General features: G+C 37.2%; 1 protein-coding gene across 2 annotated transcripts in view; it reads right to left on the minus strand.

Moving 5' to 3' along the window:
• Positions 1-16,283, minus strand: part of gab2 (GRB2-associated binding protein 2) — a 207,298-nt gene that overhangs the window by 69,163 nt on the left and 121,852 nt on the right. For both annotated transcript variants that reach the window (XM_052026219.1, XM_052026220.1), the window contains one exon: positions 2,862-3,162. In XM_052026219.1, coding sequence (XP_051882179.1) covers positions 2,862-3,162 — 301 coding nt within the window. The remainder of the gene's footprint in view (positions 1-2,861; positions 3,163-16,283) is intronic.

Raw genomic sequence — 16,283 nt, forward strand, 5'->3', positions numbered from 1 at the left:
GTTTTACTCAACAACTCACTCCCATGAACAATATTAGCCTTAATCCCTTGTTTCTCCACAAACCCTTCTGGTTGCCTCATATTCTGTGCAATGGTCTTGTCTGTATATAGAATCTAAAAATATATTACCATTTGGTCAAATTCCTTCAAATTTCTTCCCTGTTCCTAATATTTTAAATTTCAATTCAGGTCATCTGGTTTTTGAATGACAAACAATTTTTTTATTTCAAACTCTGAAAATTATGAATACATCTTGGTTTCTACTCCAAAGAGCTAAATGTGAGGGTCTTGGCATAAACCATGGATTGAACATAACACTGGCCAATTAATTTCTGAACTGGATACTTTTATCTGACTCAAAAGGGTTAGCAACTTTCACAACACATCCTCCAATGCCCACCTCCATCCCAAATCATATTAGTAGATGTCAGTCAACCTATCAGTGTGCTCAACTTTTCATGCTCTCCATGGAAAGGACACATTTCTGCAGGTAACTTCACACAAGTTATAACATCAGAACACAGTGATTAATGCCCATGTGAAACAGTCAAGGTGGCTGAACATAATGTTCTCTTTTAATGATTTTGAAACATCCAATCATTAGGTGATTATAAATCCTTCTACTTTTACCTCACGATCATGTACATGGACTCCAAGCCTGTTGACTAATTCTCAAAGGAAGTGAGTTGGCTAGATGGGAGCCAAGTAATCAGGGCTACAACAATCGACTATGTTCCAAATCTGGATCTACAATAGTCCAGACCTGCCAAGATCTTTATCTATATCTAATAAAAAAACTTTTGAGGCTTAATTTCATCCCATCTACTTCATGAATTTCTATTTACTTTCCCAGTCTGTACCCAAAAACGTGTTCCTAAATTTTGTGAACATTTAAGGAAGTGAATAAAAAGGTCTAATTGGAAACATTCTATGTTTCTCAACAAAACTTAATAGTGCACTCCATGATGTTCTTTATGTTGAATGCAGGACAGTTTTAAGCAGCAGGATCAAACCACTTACTGAATGGATGCACATTTAGTTAATATAATTTGAGTACTCAATGATCTCTTCTCCTCCTCTTCTCCACCCACCATTGGAGTTTATCCAAAGTGCAGATGGCCAGATTCAAACTTGTATCAAGTACCAGTCACCTTTCCCCATCATGTTTTCTGATGTACAATGGCTTCAGGTTCAATAATGCCTCAAATTTAAAATATTTAATCTTGTACTTAAATTTTTTTTTACATATCCTTGCCACTCCTCCTCTCCATGGCCTTCTTCAGCCCTATAGTCTGCTGAGCTTTCTGTGTCCCTTTCAGTTTGGCTGCTGGTGTAATCTTGATTTTCTTTATTCCATCATTGGAAGTCATTATAACTTCAGGTGTTGAAACCCCAAGCTGTAAAGTTCCCTTGCTAACATTTTCAACCCTCTTCTTGGGTACTTCTTAAAGTTTCTTTGATGAAGCCTTCAGTCATCTGTCCTAATATCTCCTCACTAGACGTGGTTAAGAGAAAAACTCACCCTCAGTTGGTAGGGTTAAATGCTTGGTATAGCAGCAGAAATCCATTATACTCCTCTGAAGAAATTCCATTCCATTAAGTCAATGGAGCTGGTTTTTGGAACCAGAGTTCAACATACAGACACTACTATTTTGCATGGAGCCAAGAATAAATTTTTATCCGATTATGTGTTGTTATCTAATGTCAAATTTGATTGATAATATTCCTGTGAAGCATCTTGAGATGTTTTACAATGTTACATACAGCATATAATTGAAGTGAGGTTTTCATATGGTGAGAATTTTCTAAAGCAATGGAAAAACATATGAATAATTGCATATCTAATATTTCTCTTCACAGCTATTTAATTGTTAGCAGTACTTTGTGCTGTGGCTAAGAATGTTCTCCTAAGCCAGCACTGGAAAATCATCTTACTGGATAGTGGGCATGATGACTTCAGCTGCTGAGTCAGCTGGTAGCCAAAAGACACTGCTCTGAATACAAACAGCTTATGGTCATGTTAGCAAGGGAGAACTGTCTGTAGAGGAATCATAGGAAAGCAATTCCATTAGTGCTGCTTAGCAATTCACTGCAACAAAAATGCAACTGCGTCATAAAATGGAAAAATGTAGAGCTGTTGTGTTTCTCTGTTTCCTCTTACTGGGCCTCCAGCATCTGGCAAAAAAAAGTCAGATGAAGTTCAAAAGAGAAAAGGGTGAACTTTGTGCTCATCAAAGGACTTCAAAATTGGAAATCCAGTTGTTTTCATTAACTGTGTTCAGTTTAGAGTTTCAGACTCCTCTTCTAGTCAGTACTAGCTTGGAATTAATTGGGACAAAGCCACTAAAGTCTGGAATAAGAAGTTGGATATGTGCCCACATCACAAAGGTAGACAAACTGATTCAAAGTGTGACGCCATTCATTCATTATGCTCCAACAACTGAAATACTACCAATTTACCTATTGTTTTTTCAGATGTCAAGTTTCAGAGTTATATTCTTGAGATTTCATCTCAAAATACTGTTTTTCCTTCAGAAGCCAAGGCAGCAAAATGTTTCGAACATGTACATCATTTGCTTTAGATTTCAGTGAACATAATACTTTTATCTAAAACTTTAGTTAAATTCTACTTGAGTGTTTCAAATGAAATAGTACTCTTCTTAGAGTTGAAACTGAGTAGTGTAATAATTCTTTCCTCGAAATTAATGAAAAACTAATGATTTCTAACAAAAGCAAATTATTTTGCATTTTTGTACCTAACTTATTCATACCAAGAAATAATTTTAAAGACAAGCCGTGTTTATGTAGTAGCTCCACTTCATGTGCCAGATAAAGAGGAATTAATGTTGTCTATTTTGTTACCTGTATTCTCATCAGATTGATTGAAGCCACAGATCTGGCAAATGGATCGGACCCACTTGTTCATTTCTTCCTCCGTCTCTGCCACCAGATAAAAAGTACGATCAATTGTTTTGATGTCAAACACAAAGCTGTCTTGAAACTCTTTCTTTTTGAATGTTAGTCCTGCATCGACTTGCTCACAGAAATGAAGGTCTATCACACGGATTGGCTTTTTGGAATGGTCATTTTTGTAGTACTCCAGGACATCGGGGTCACCGCTCATCCGTCCACTACGTAGGATGAACCAACGCTTCTTCCAGGTCTAAGAAATGAAAGATACAGGAAGAGTTAAGGAACAATACAACCCAGTACTATGAATATGCTTTTCCATCTTCATTAATTTATATACAGTTCTAAACACCCTAAACTGTTTTGCGTTGTTCTTTTTTTTAATATAACAAATATAGTAGCCAGTTTTGCAAATTTGTTTGAACCTGCTTAGATCATGCACAAAACATGAGATGGAATGAAGAGGAATCTATTATACATGCAAGAAATTGGAAGTGAGTGTCTTGCCTGAATGGTACCTTCTGGTTACAAGCCAGAAAGTAGGATAGATGTGCCCTGGATACAAGCCATTACATCTCATCTGACTGAGAATCAATTTGCTGAAGGAACACAATAAAGAATAAATGTTACCCAAAAAGATTGAATTAAAGAAACTAAATAGATAATTTACTGTGTGTCACTGGATACTCAAGATTTCATAAGAATAAACAGAATGGACAGGAAGAAAGAATGAACACAATTGATAAGAAACTGCATAAGGGCTGCCAGATCCAACCATAGTAAAGTCAAGAGTAGATATCTCACACAAACAATTTCTTTTATACTTGCATGACAAAACAAAATGAAGAAACTCCTTTGGCCTCACATTTTTAACAACAAAGTATCATTACTTCTCCGGGGATTACATTATCCAATGTTGGAAGAATGTACCACAGTTTTGAAAGCACCCTAGCTGATTTTTACTGTAGCTTTGATTAATTATGTAATGTTCCAAGAAACATAGCAAAGTAGAGCAGGAGTTTCCATGGCATCTACTCTGCCACTCAATACAAATAAGGCTGACCCTGTCTCCCAACATCACCTGCTGCTCTCGAGAATGTCTGGAAATCTTTCTATCTCCTTAAATATATTCAATTGTCCTCTACAGCCTTCTGTGGTAGAGAACTCCACAGTTCACCACTCTCTGGGTGAAGAACTTTCTCCACATTTCAATTCTAAACGTCTTACCCTGTATCCTGACACTGTGATCCCTGGTTCTAGACCCTCCATCCAGATAAAATATCCTCCCTATGTCCAGCCTATCAAGCCTGCTCATAAAGAAGTTGTAAACTAAAATGATTAATTTACTTTATAACATGGAAGTTAACAGCCTGAAAGAAGTTTATTCATCTGGTCTGTGCCAATATTTTGCCTGAGTAATTCAAAACTTAATTCATTTGTGTCTCAACTACTTCCCTAAGGCAAAGCATGCCTATCTGAATAAATCTTTCCAACCTTCCACAAGAGAACAAAGTAGCACAGTGCCAGTGACCCAGGTTGATCCTGACCTCTGGTGCTATCTGTGTGGAGTTTGCATACTTTCCCTATGACTGCATGGGTTTCCTCCAGGTGTGACAGTTTCCTCCCATATCCCAATGATGTATGGATTGGTAGATTGATTAGCTGCTGTAAATTGCTCCAAGCATGCAGGTAAATGCGAGAACCCGGGGGGGGGGGGGGGGGGGGGGGCAGGGGTGGAGAGGGCCCAGTTGTGGAGAAATAAAAACAACAGGAATAATGGAGACTGACTGTAAATGTGGCTGATGCCAACTCATTAGCCTGCAGGGCCTTGTTTCCATGCTGTCTGTCTCTCTGACATTTCTCCCTTCCCTGTCTCAGTGATAATTTTGGATTGACAACCTCAAGGTAGTCAGACATGGTGACTTTTCTTGGAGTGCAATCGTGTACCCACACTCTGCTGATCAATGGCAACTTTGCCAAGCTAAAACTAGTTACATTTTATGCAGATTTGTTAGCATAAGACCAAACAGCATAACCCCTGCCATAAATGAACACCATCAAGCTGTGCAATTGATCGTAATTGATTTTTGACTGGAAAAGGGCATTCTCCTGCATCTCAGAGGAGAGAGGATGCCAGGAAATGATCCTTATTTCAATTAACTGACTTAATGCTTTGGTTTTATCAACTGGTCACATTGACTACTTTGATCTTCCCTGAGAATAAAGGCCTGTGACCAGTAGTCAATTGGAGGCACACAGATGCGCCCTGTGTTCTTTAATTAACTGAATTTGGACCAGTTCATACTGAATTTAAATATAACTTTAAGTAGTAGCAGTAGCAGGAGCAAGTGAGTTGGGTCTGGCTATAACTGACAATTAGTTATTGCAGAAACAGGAGGTGTTGGATTAAAGTGACCACTGGTGTCTTTCTGCTCAAGATCCTGGGTGCAATGCGATGAATGCCCCCCACGACAGGCGCGACCAGTGGAAGCTCTCTTTATGACTTGGGGTAAGTGGGGCATTGGGGGAAGGGGAGGGGTAGTGCACGTTACTTCATGAAAAAGGACTTAAATCAATGATAGTGCGAACATCTGGGTGTAAAGTAGTTACGGGCTCAACTTAGTGAAACAGAACTATAACTTGTTACTAATGGGAGTTGCTTAGTGGGGCAGGAAGAGATGGAGATTGACAAACTTAGTTTATCCTGCTTTCTTTGTATTTTCAGCAGATGAATACAAAAATCTCAGGATCATATATTTAAGCTTCTCTGACACTAAATCGGAGGGAAGAAATGGGCTAAATGCTATCAAGTAGATTTATTAAGTAAACTAGATAGTAGCTCTTCCCTGAAAAGACCCTCATACTGCATGATGCTTCCACCCCAAGAGACATCAGCCACATTAAAAGGCACAACTTTGAGATTCAAATGACAAATTCAGTGTTTACAAGGAACATGACCTTCAAAGAAAGGTGACAGCAACAAGACAGGTCACACAGCTTTCACAGCTAGGAGGGAATCCCCCCAGTCCAATATAATACACATCCAATTAGGACTTGCTATAATAACCCACTGTGGTCCTCATGACCAATAGAGTGTGCAATGAATTATTATTCACCAGGGCTCTGATTACACAAGTATAATTCAGCACCAGTATGGTGAACATAGAAGAAGCAAGTACAATGTTCACAACAATATTTGAAGAAGCATCAGGCCTTAGTCCTAACACATGCAGATGACCTCCAAAATCCTTGAGTTGAATTGAGTAGAATGGAGCTAATCTTTGCATTAATGGCTGCCGAACCCACTGAAAAGACAAGCAAAATCAGAGGATCGCCACAACTTGGACATCTTAGTCACCAGCAGTTCTAAGGAAACTGTGTCAAGTCAAGGCATCATAAAAAGGTATGGACAAATTATATACGGTGCTTCAGAGAGAAAAGCCCCATTCAGCTTTGGTATATGTTATGAAGCAAGTATAAAGTTTAGAAATACATTTACTAATATCCTGCTTTTGATAGCAGCAAACCTCTTCCTCATTTGCATCTAGGCCTAAGAGATTAGAGTGATCAAATTGACTTAAATCAGTAACTTTATGTACTTGGCATTTAAGCATTAATGGGGGGCTTGTTTGATACACTTAGTACAACAATGCCTCCAATTTACTGCACTTTCGAGAATGGTGGTGTGTCCACATGCTTCGTTAATGCACTGAACAACATCTTGTTAAAGTGTCAATTTCTCCACCACCGATTTTGCACTGTGGCAGAAGATAAGGTGACATTAGGCTTCTGCGTTTCCTTTGAGCGATTTCTAACAAGAGAAAATAACTGAATTTTTGTGGCAAAGTGAAATTGAGTACATAAAACATGGCATACTCGCACCACCTGATGTGAAATTGGTTTTCTCTCATCATTTGGAGAAATTCCAGTTGCCCATCTTTGAATTTCATGGGATGGCAGAAGTCACGAATTCTCATTAGAGTGTCGTGTTCCAAAAACTGGAAGCATTCACAGGAGCTCATGGGCAGACAAGAAGATCACAGATAGTTGTAGAATTCCACAGAGATTTATGAACAGTATGTTTACAGAAAGTAAAGGGGCAGACTAGACAACATTACAGATATAATATGATAAAAGCATTTTGTTCTGTCCTACACAAATCACCATTGATTGTGACAAGTCTGTCCTGAAGTAATTTGTTAAGAGAGTGAAAGTTGACATTTTTCCATTTTACAGGTCACAATGGTGGGCAAATTCCTGCATTTAATGTAACACAGTGAAAGATACGTCAAGGGTTCGTCTAAACTATACTGATAAAGCATCCGAGTTCCAGCTTTAGGTGCGCAACCATTTGCTCACATGGAGGTGAAACGTTGATATTAACTGGTTGGGCTAAACAGCCTGCTTGATTGTTGTGACTTTGACACAATTTTTTTGTCAGTGTTACATGTTGTAATGGATAAAAGACAAGACACAGAAGTATCTGGTCATTACCATGTTGCTGTAAACTTGTGCTTCTGCATTACAGCATTGACAAAAGAACTTCACGGTGAGCACTTTTTTTTAAATGCATGTTTATGTTTTTATGCATTATATCTGAAATGTTGTCAGGGTGATTTGCATCTAAAGACTGGATGTCACTTGAGCATCTTCTTTAAGATTAGCTCCTTATAGCTTCATTAGGATCAACATGGGACCATTTTGGCTACAGATAATTGATATTTTGGACATTGAGAAAGGTAAAATGGACGGTCAACTGTCTTCAATTATTAGCTGACTTACACTTTCAAACAAATACTGGAGCCAGTCTTATACATGTTCATATACTTGTACTTAGATGTGTACAGAAGTGTGACGTATTCTTGTTTCCTAGTGTTCAAGGGATCAGAACACTATCTCACTTGGCAACTGCTATGAATGGATAAAATAGTCTAGAGATTGTGGAAGTTTCTCCATGGGTTCAAGTACCTCAGAAGTTTCAAGTTATATCATGCGAGTAATTACAGTTGGAGAAGGTTTCTACCCATTCACTCTATTGTGGCCAATGAATTTAAAAAAATTAACGTCATAAATATGTCTCTTGTTATTGACATTTTCACAAGAGGAAGTAATGTTTCTATATGCGAGGAGCAAACAATGATATGATGTTGATCTCATAATTTCCTGAAAATCATAAACACGTCAGGTGAAAAGAAAGCAGAGATAATAATATAACTCAGAGGCAAATCCACTTACTACTTAGCTCACAATAATTATGGCAGCCAGTGAGATTTGTTAAAAGGCACAGAGATTCAAGACAAGTAGTTGCACCTGCACAAATACAGATGCAGGAAGTAATAAACTATTTCAACAGCCATATTTGTGTGTTATAGTTGAGAAGTAGAACTGTCACCGTGCCAAATCAACAAAAGATAATGACATCACAGATGCTTGCTTCAATAAATGCAAAAGCTTCTTTAACCATTGAGCATTCAGAAGGTGAAAGTTGTTACAATCTGGAATAGTTGTAGTAATGAGCATAAATACAATAAGGAGAAAGCTAGAAGGGTAAACAAGGGAGAAAGGAATGGAAGGACATACAAATGGAACCAGGTGAAGGAGGACGGTGTATAAAAACTGCAAAAGACTAACACAGCCAAATGTCCTATTTCAGTGCCATAAATTGTAGATAATATTGAATCTCAGTACATTACAACTGAGCATCTTTTCTTTTTGGGTGCTTTCTTTTAGATGCTTCATCCTATTTCTATGCATTCAACTGTTGTTGGACACCATTTTGCCAGGCTTTTACATTTGTTGGTAATGATAAAGAATGCAGCTTTTGATTTTCTTTTTCTCCAATATAATGAAACACTCAATTGATGTTGGTGAAATTACTAATACCGTACCCATGCATTCCCCCTCCAAAGTGCTCTAGGAGGTGAAGCATCAACATGTTACTGGAGCTATTATTTATTATACTTTGTTACATGTAAAATAAGGTGATATATATAACATGTAACATCAAGCAGAGCTTAGAAAGAAACTCATAATTAGAGGTCCAAGAAGTTAACAGATAAATAAAATGATACCACTGGAATAATGAATCACCAAAATAACACTAATTCAATCCCAATATAAGAAATGAATTAAGAAGATAACATGAAAGATAGGATCTAATACATTAGTGGCTATTATACCAATTACTCGATTCAATTGGCTTAATTGATGGAGTGAAGAACATAAAGCATTAAAAAGGCACTATAATAAAACATGATAATATATGCAACTATGATTCCATTCTGGACTGCTGTATTTTAAGCCTCCTGAGTTCAAAACTTGCCAGGACTACACTAATAGGCAAAACAATCAAAAAGCCAACATGTCCCACTCCAGACTCTTGCAACCTCTATTGAACAGGGTCCAACTGCCCCCATGTGTAATGCTCACTAATATATTTAGCTTGTTGGTGGGCAGTCTTCTGGCAACAATCAGACTGCCTGATCCCAGTGCCTACATTTAACTCCAGGTCACCAGATCATTGTCCTCTTCCCCCAGCCAGCTCTCCCTTTCAACCCAATAGGGGAGATCAGCTGATGACGGATAACCTCCATGTGTGGTTGCCTTCCACTTTTGTCAGATTCCTGCTGACATTTGAAATCAGCTCGAGATAATGAGAACATGCACTTAGAACATTACAGCACAGTACAGGCCCTTTGGCCCACAATGTTGTGCCGGCATTTTATCCTGCTCTAAAATATATCTAACCCTTCCCTCCCACTTCTTATTGTCAATCATTAATTCACAGTAGCACAAACTTCTGAACAACTTCTCAAGGTGCTTTCATAGTTCTTCAAAAAGAAGGCTTTTGCTGCTCTGTGAATGCATGTGATGTTGCCAGGTGTGGGATTGAAGACCACAGACATTAAAATAATCTGTTTTATTGTATTTAAAATTTCTCCTTCAATACTTTCTCTAAAGTATCCATTTTTTGATTTGTCTTCATTTTGTACCCATCCTCAAATGGCCGAATTCCAGATATCAAATGGTACAGTCATGCTTTCTATCTTCACTTATAAGATTCCACACTGCGTACAATGAATAAAATACAGATAAGTTGGATAGACACCAAGTTTCTATCATGAGAATTAAGTTGTACATGCTGAATACTATTTACTAAAAACTGTGGCTGGAATTCTCAGCAGATTCCATGTGCTCCTCAGTTGAAGGATGTATAGAAGAGATATAATGATAAAAGACATTATACAACTTAGAAAGTGTTAAAGCTGTTGTGACAGTAACTGTTTTGTTCTCATTCTTTACAAATGACTGGTGTCATTGTCCACGTTTTAACCAGTAGTGGAAAAATAGGTCGGACAAGGGCAGAATTTGGCGGCTAATTTCCTTCACTGCTTTACAAGAGTGTATACAATATCAGAATTGTTCCAATTGTATAATGTGAATGAGCAAGAGTAAAATCTCTAAGTTTCACTGAAAGAAAGACTTATTTGCAGTCATTGAACCTTTTTTTAAGGGTAAGATATTTCTTTGAAATAAATACATTTGGGTTGCTCTGGTGTAACTGATTTTTTTCAATGCTCCCATTGCTCACAGTGTACCAAGCTTTTAATTATCACTGCTTTTCTTTTCATTTCACGTTAGAAATTGAACTACAGTTGAAACACCAACAGAATTTTAATTATGGATTTTTCTCATTATGTTGTATATTTATTGACAACAAACTTAATGGTTACATGGGAGAGGAATCTTTTGTTTAATGTGTCTCCCTTGACTAGGATAAAGGAATAGGATTACATTGACATAGTGCGACCATTTCACAAGAACTTGCAATTATGTTGTGCCTTCAATACAGCAAAGTATCCCAATACATTTTACAAGACAGTTATCAAAGAATTTCTGCCACTAAGACAGATTGGGGATACTAATGCAGAACACTGAAAACATGGTCAGACAAGTGGGTTTTAAGTAACACCTGTAGATATGCAATGTCACAACTCAGCCATACAAATAGTTCTGGAAATTTTGACATGAACATCTAGATTTGTACAACTATTTTCAGAGGGATAATCAATTTTGAAAAGTTTTAACCATTAGTTTAAATGTTATCCGTCCTCCTCTGTTAAACTCTGCCCTTGGAAACTAAAATTGTTAAAGGCCATGTTTGAATCACAATCTGTGATCTCCATTTGGGTTACAAACCACTCAGGGTGTTTTAGCTTTGGAACCTACGGGTGATAAGATCTGATACTGATCCTGTTTGTACATAATCATTGATATCATGGTGAAGGACAAACTGCTGACCTGCGACAGTAAAGATGGATTATGAATGCAAAATATTAATTGAATTTTGGAAACTGGATATGGGTATTGAAAAGCGCTCAAATTTACAAAATTTAAGGACACATTGGATTGACATTTTATCCTAAACTATGGCAGTATTTTTTTGATAAAAAAGAGAAAGCAGATGATATGTTCTCTAAATATTATTATGATTATGGTTCAACCTGTCAGAGGTCTACTCAACCATCTATGAGATTATTTTTAAAATGATAATGGAGTTTTCCCACAACAAATTCCCCACCCTTAAAGATAGTATACTGTTATCAACTATTCAAGGAACAAGCTGGAAAAGATTACAGCTGGAATAGCGATTGTTAAAACATCATTATATTTTGTTTTACTCAAGTGTATCAATGTAGCTAGTGATCAAATATTTGCTTACTGTTTCAAGGTAATAAAGTCAACAGAAGCCAGCAGATGTAACAACTTGTTATCCAACACAATAAGACAGCAACCATTCACAACAGTTCTTCCCTTATAAATCCATTATTCATCATCAAAAAGTATAATCCATTATAGCTGTTTCTTATTGACTGCTTTCAATCCTTTGTTATATCTATAACAAACTGAACAGTGCTCTACCAGATCTATTCCATAAAAATATGACAAGTTTATGCTTGGATTTTGGAGAAAAATAATCAATTATCTCAGCACTAAACTAATATGCAAGAAGGATCTTTATAAAGTAGGACCTGAAGGTGATATACTTCTACACACCTAGTAAAACTTTTAAAAAGAAAATAAATATATTTTAGAGTTTAAGGTCAAATCTGTTGCAAGTAAAATAGATTCTTATAGATACCAAATATTTTCTAGATTTGGTTGTCTTAAAGAACAGTTTACTTATTCCTGCTTTTTGGAGCTCCAAACTTTGCATCAGTTATTTCTTTAGATCCAATAACAAGACTACAAGGTTCTTTTTCTCTAGTATCTGGTTTGAAATCCTTGTCAGTCATTCAATTACCCCCAATAATGGGATCTTGGTTAGTGTTCAAAAGCATTTAGTTTTGGGACCTGGGTTTACCCAGGCCTGCTAGAATTATTGCCTGTCCATTGTTACCTTTGAGCTGATGATTTTGGGTTTTTATGAATGCTCCAGGATATCTGCTGATGATCTTCCATGACATTGTTCAAAAGGAGACTTCAGGTGAATGAAGTAGCAATGACTAGGGCACAGTGATATATGTCCAAGTCAGAATAGTTAGTGCTTTAAGAAGAACTGTAGGTGATATACATCTACACATCTGAAATTATTTTTCTTCTGGGTGATAGAGGCCATGGTCATGCAGCCAAAGAGGATTGAGTAGGTAAAAATAATGGATGGACTAATCTTGCAATAATTTGTATATCAGGTGATACGTCACTATTGCATAGTGAATCTCCCACAGCTTTGATCATGGAGGGAGGCTAATACTGGTAGGGGTGGTTCACATGTACTGATGAAGTGGAAATAGTGATTTTAAAGTACACGTGATTTTTGTGTGTCTTTCATCAATGGTTGGATTGCTGCAATATTTGTGACTGCTTTCTGACTAATCTCCATAAACTGCTGCCTGTGCTAACCACACAATTGATACAACATAACTAGCACTGATCAATCAGCTAGGAAGTAGAGACTACAATGTTACATTCATTCATGCATTCACTCAGAAGTTTCAATTTAAAAACCTCTGCTCTAAATGTTAATGTTAACTCAATCGATGGATTGCTATCAGGCTGCAAAAGGCTGAGTTCTGACTTTTCCAGATAAAACATTCCAGAGCCTGTGAAATCTTGCGTCACTGCAGAAGAGAAACGTGAGTGAGCAGATGACAGGGAGAACAAGAAATGGCACCAACAGTGTTCATTTAGCTTCAAGTATAAACCCTGCTTTCAAGTGAGGTGAATTTCAGTGCTAGACAAAAGTAGAGTATTAAAGAAATTTTAAAATCTTGAAATAAATTTTTGTGGCCTCATGACTTCAGAAATCTTGTAACAAAAGTAGTACTATTGGGAGAACAAATTGTGTTTCATGTAAATTTTTATCACATGAATGATGTGACTTTACGTAAATGAGACATACAAAACAGCAGTAAATCAAATAACAAGTTTTTGGTGCATGTGTAACACAACATTTTTTTCATCAATTTCCTTTGCTAAACTGTCTCCATCACCATTCTGCTTTCACTTGGACACTCATGGGAGACCAAGCAAATTCAGCTGCTGATTTCTCCAAGTCTCTGATATTTCTCCCCTGTTAATCAAGCCACCATGCAACAGTTCTGTGTATTCCTAATTGGAAATTTAGTGGAGTAGCTTGTTTCTGATCATACAGCATTATGTAGAATGAATGCAATATGTATTTTTCATTTAATGACAAGTGAGGAAGTGTTAAGAACAATAGAGTTGTGTGCATTTTAGTTAACTTTCTTGGTTACTTCTGACAACGTGACCCTTTAGAACACAAGCTCAAAACAATGTAAGCCTATGTTTGTGCATTTTAGTTAACTTTCTTGGTTACTTCTGACAACATGACCCTTTAGAACACAAGCTCAAAACAATGTAAGCCTATGTTAGACAAACCATCACGCAGTAATCTTCCAAGGTATGCTCATGTTTCAATTACATTTAACAACCTTTGTTTCCCTCCTGTTCTGTTATGGATTCCACGTTATCATTTATAGAAGATGCAGCAGATTACAATGATCTTGGACTTAGGGCTGCATTGCACTGGATCTTCTGATCTTTACAGTCATCTGAAGCACTTCCTCATAGTTCCAGTGCTTTGCTCAATAATTACACTAAATCCTTGTATGAACTTGGTGACTGCCACAGCGATGGCACCAGGCAGTTGAGAAAAAGAGTTCCCTTTGTCTCTGAGTTCTTCCTTTTATCCTCAAATACATTTTGATACCGGATGTATTCTAGTATCTGGATTGTGCCTACCTGCTGACAATGGATGGGTTAGAAACACCCATCCAGTGCTGCCTTGTTGCTTGTCATTAGCTTGGTCACACAGATACAATCATCACCCCTGTTATGGAAATCCAACTGTTTGGCAAAATTGGGCAGCATTTCCATTCTGCCAGTGCTGTCTGACAATATATACATTTGCAATTCTGAAGCAAATACATTCAATAAAATTGATGCTGCTCATACTAATCTGAAAAAAAACCCTTAAGTCATCAAGAAAATGAAGGCCATGTTCACACTGACAGGCACTGATAATGCCATATCTGGTTGTCTGGAGGACTTCCTCCGTCACTGCTCAATGGCCAGTTCCAATCTTGCCCTCAAGTTGTAGAAGTGATTCTTCTGTCAATCTCAGATGGTTATGGCGGCTACTGTGATTACTAAAATCATTGGCAGTTCTTCTGCTCTTTTCTGTTCCAATCCACAAATCAAGTCACTGAGGACTGCTAAAACAATCATATTTTGTGCATTTTCAGACTGTGCAAGCTCACATTGATTGATGAATATATTCTTCTTCAGCTGAGATTAGTCATCTCACATCCCTGAATTTACAAGAACCAGCATAGCATGGTCAACCCATTACAAATTCAAAAACCTGACAGCAGTTTATTGATAGGCTTTCAGTTTCACGGAATCATAGTGATGTCAGCCATCTCAATCTGTGGCTACTATAATGCTTCAAACCAACAACAATTTCCATTAATATAAAGCCTCAACACTTTTCCAAAATAGAACTGCAGTGTATTATGTAGCAGATAGCAACAAGACCAAGATTAACAGATAGAAGACTTTGGAAAGAATATTTATTATAGCAGTCACTTTACCAGATAAAAGAACTGTTACACTGTTTCTTGCACGTCTTCAGGATGTATACTTTTTATTCCTATATTACAGTTCTGAGTATTTGGTGTGACAACTGTATATTCAAATCAATACAGGTTACTTTTACACCAAAGGTTGGATTTTCCTCCCTCATTCTTAGAATGTTCCCCAGATTTAAGATACTTAATGTTCTGTAATGGTTCTGTAACTCTCTCCTTTCTGCATTCACATTAATCTCTGGAAATCATGCAATTTATTTCCACACCAGCAGATTAATAATAATGTGACATTCACAATAAAAACTAATGCTGCAACTTTATTTGTCTACTTAGCCTCAAATACCTGATATACTCCTTCAAAGATTAACAAAATGCCATTGGTGATTTTCTTGAGCATAAATGCAGAAATTAGAAGCAAAGTAAAAAAAAACTATATCACGAAGTTGCTTTTCCTCCATTTCAGCAAATGAAAGATTCAACCGAAGTTAAGAGTTGAATGTTATTTGGTATGAGGAAGTTGAACATTTACTTTACATTTGAATCAAAGGTATTTTGAAACTTTAGTTTGTGATGTCACCTTATTTCTTCCACTGTCACTCGACACCATTCGCACTCCCAACATGGCTGCTTCCGCATATCCTGAACTCTTACCCCAAAACCACCATGGACAACAGTCCGAAAAGCATCAGAAATGTATGACTTGAAGGTGACACAAGGGCTGATGTAGGAGCAGAAGAAAAATTAGGTCACAGTAATGTGACATATGTGAAATGACTGACAGAATGTGGAAATGGAGCCTGTTTTGAATCAGTTCTCAATGTACCATGGTTTTGTAGTTTAAAAGGCAACAACTTTTGTCTTCTTAATGTTTAACTGTATTAAGTTAAGGTTCATCCAGTACTGAGTGTTGACAGGCATGATGACTGCTAAGAAGCAGTGCAAGGATAGAGAGAAGCAGTGCAAGGACAGAAGTGATGGCAAATACTAAGGTGTGCCTGTAGAAGCTAACCCCAGCCTGCTCATGTTGTTGACGGGTGGGAGGGTGAGCAGGAGTAAGGGGGCACTGATGGTTCCCTGGACCATCACAAAATTTAAACTTTAAAGTAATCCAAGGTCAGATGATTTCAACTCAAATGATGCATTTCATCCATAATCTGTAAAAGGATCAACTTCCATTTCAAATTTCTTAAACAAAACCTGATGTAAGTCCTTGGAACTCTCCACTGGTGCTGAGAGCTAATTGTAATTTCTACTGTTCCCA

The sequence above is a fragment of the Pristis pectinata genome, chromosome 11 (genome assembly GCF_009764475.1).
Source record: "Pristis pectinata isolate sPriPec2 chromosome 11, sPriPec2.1.pri, whole genome shotgun sequence".
Lineage (NCBI taxonomy): Eukaryota > Metazoa > Chordata > Chondrichthyes > Rhinopristiformes > Pristidae > Pristis > Pristis pectinata.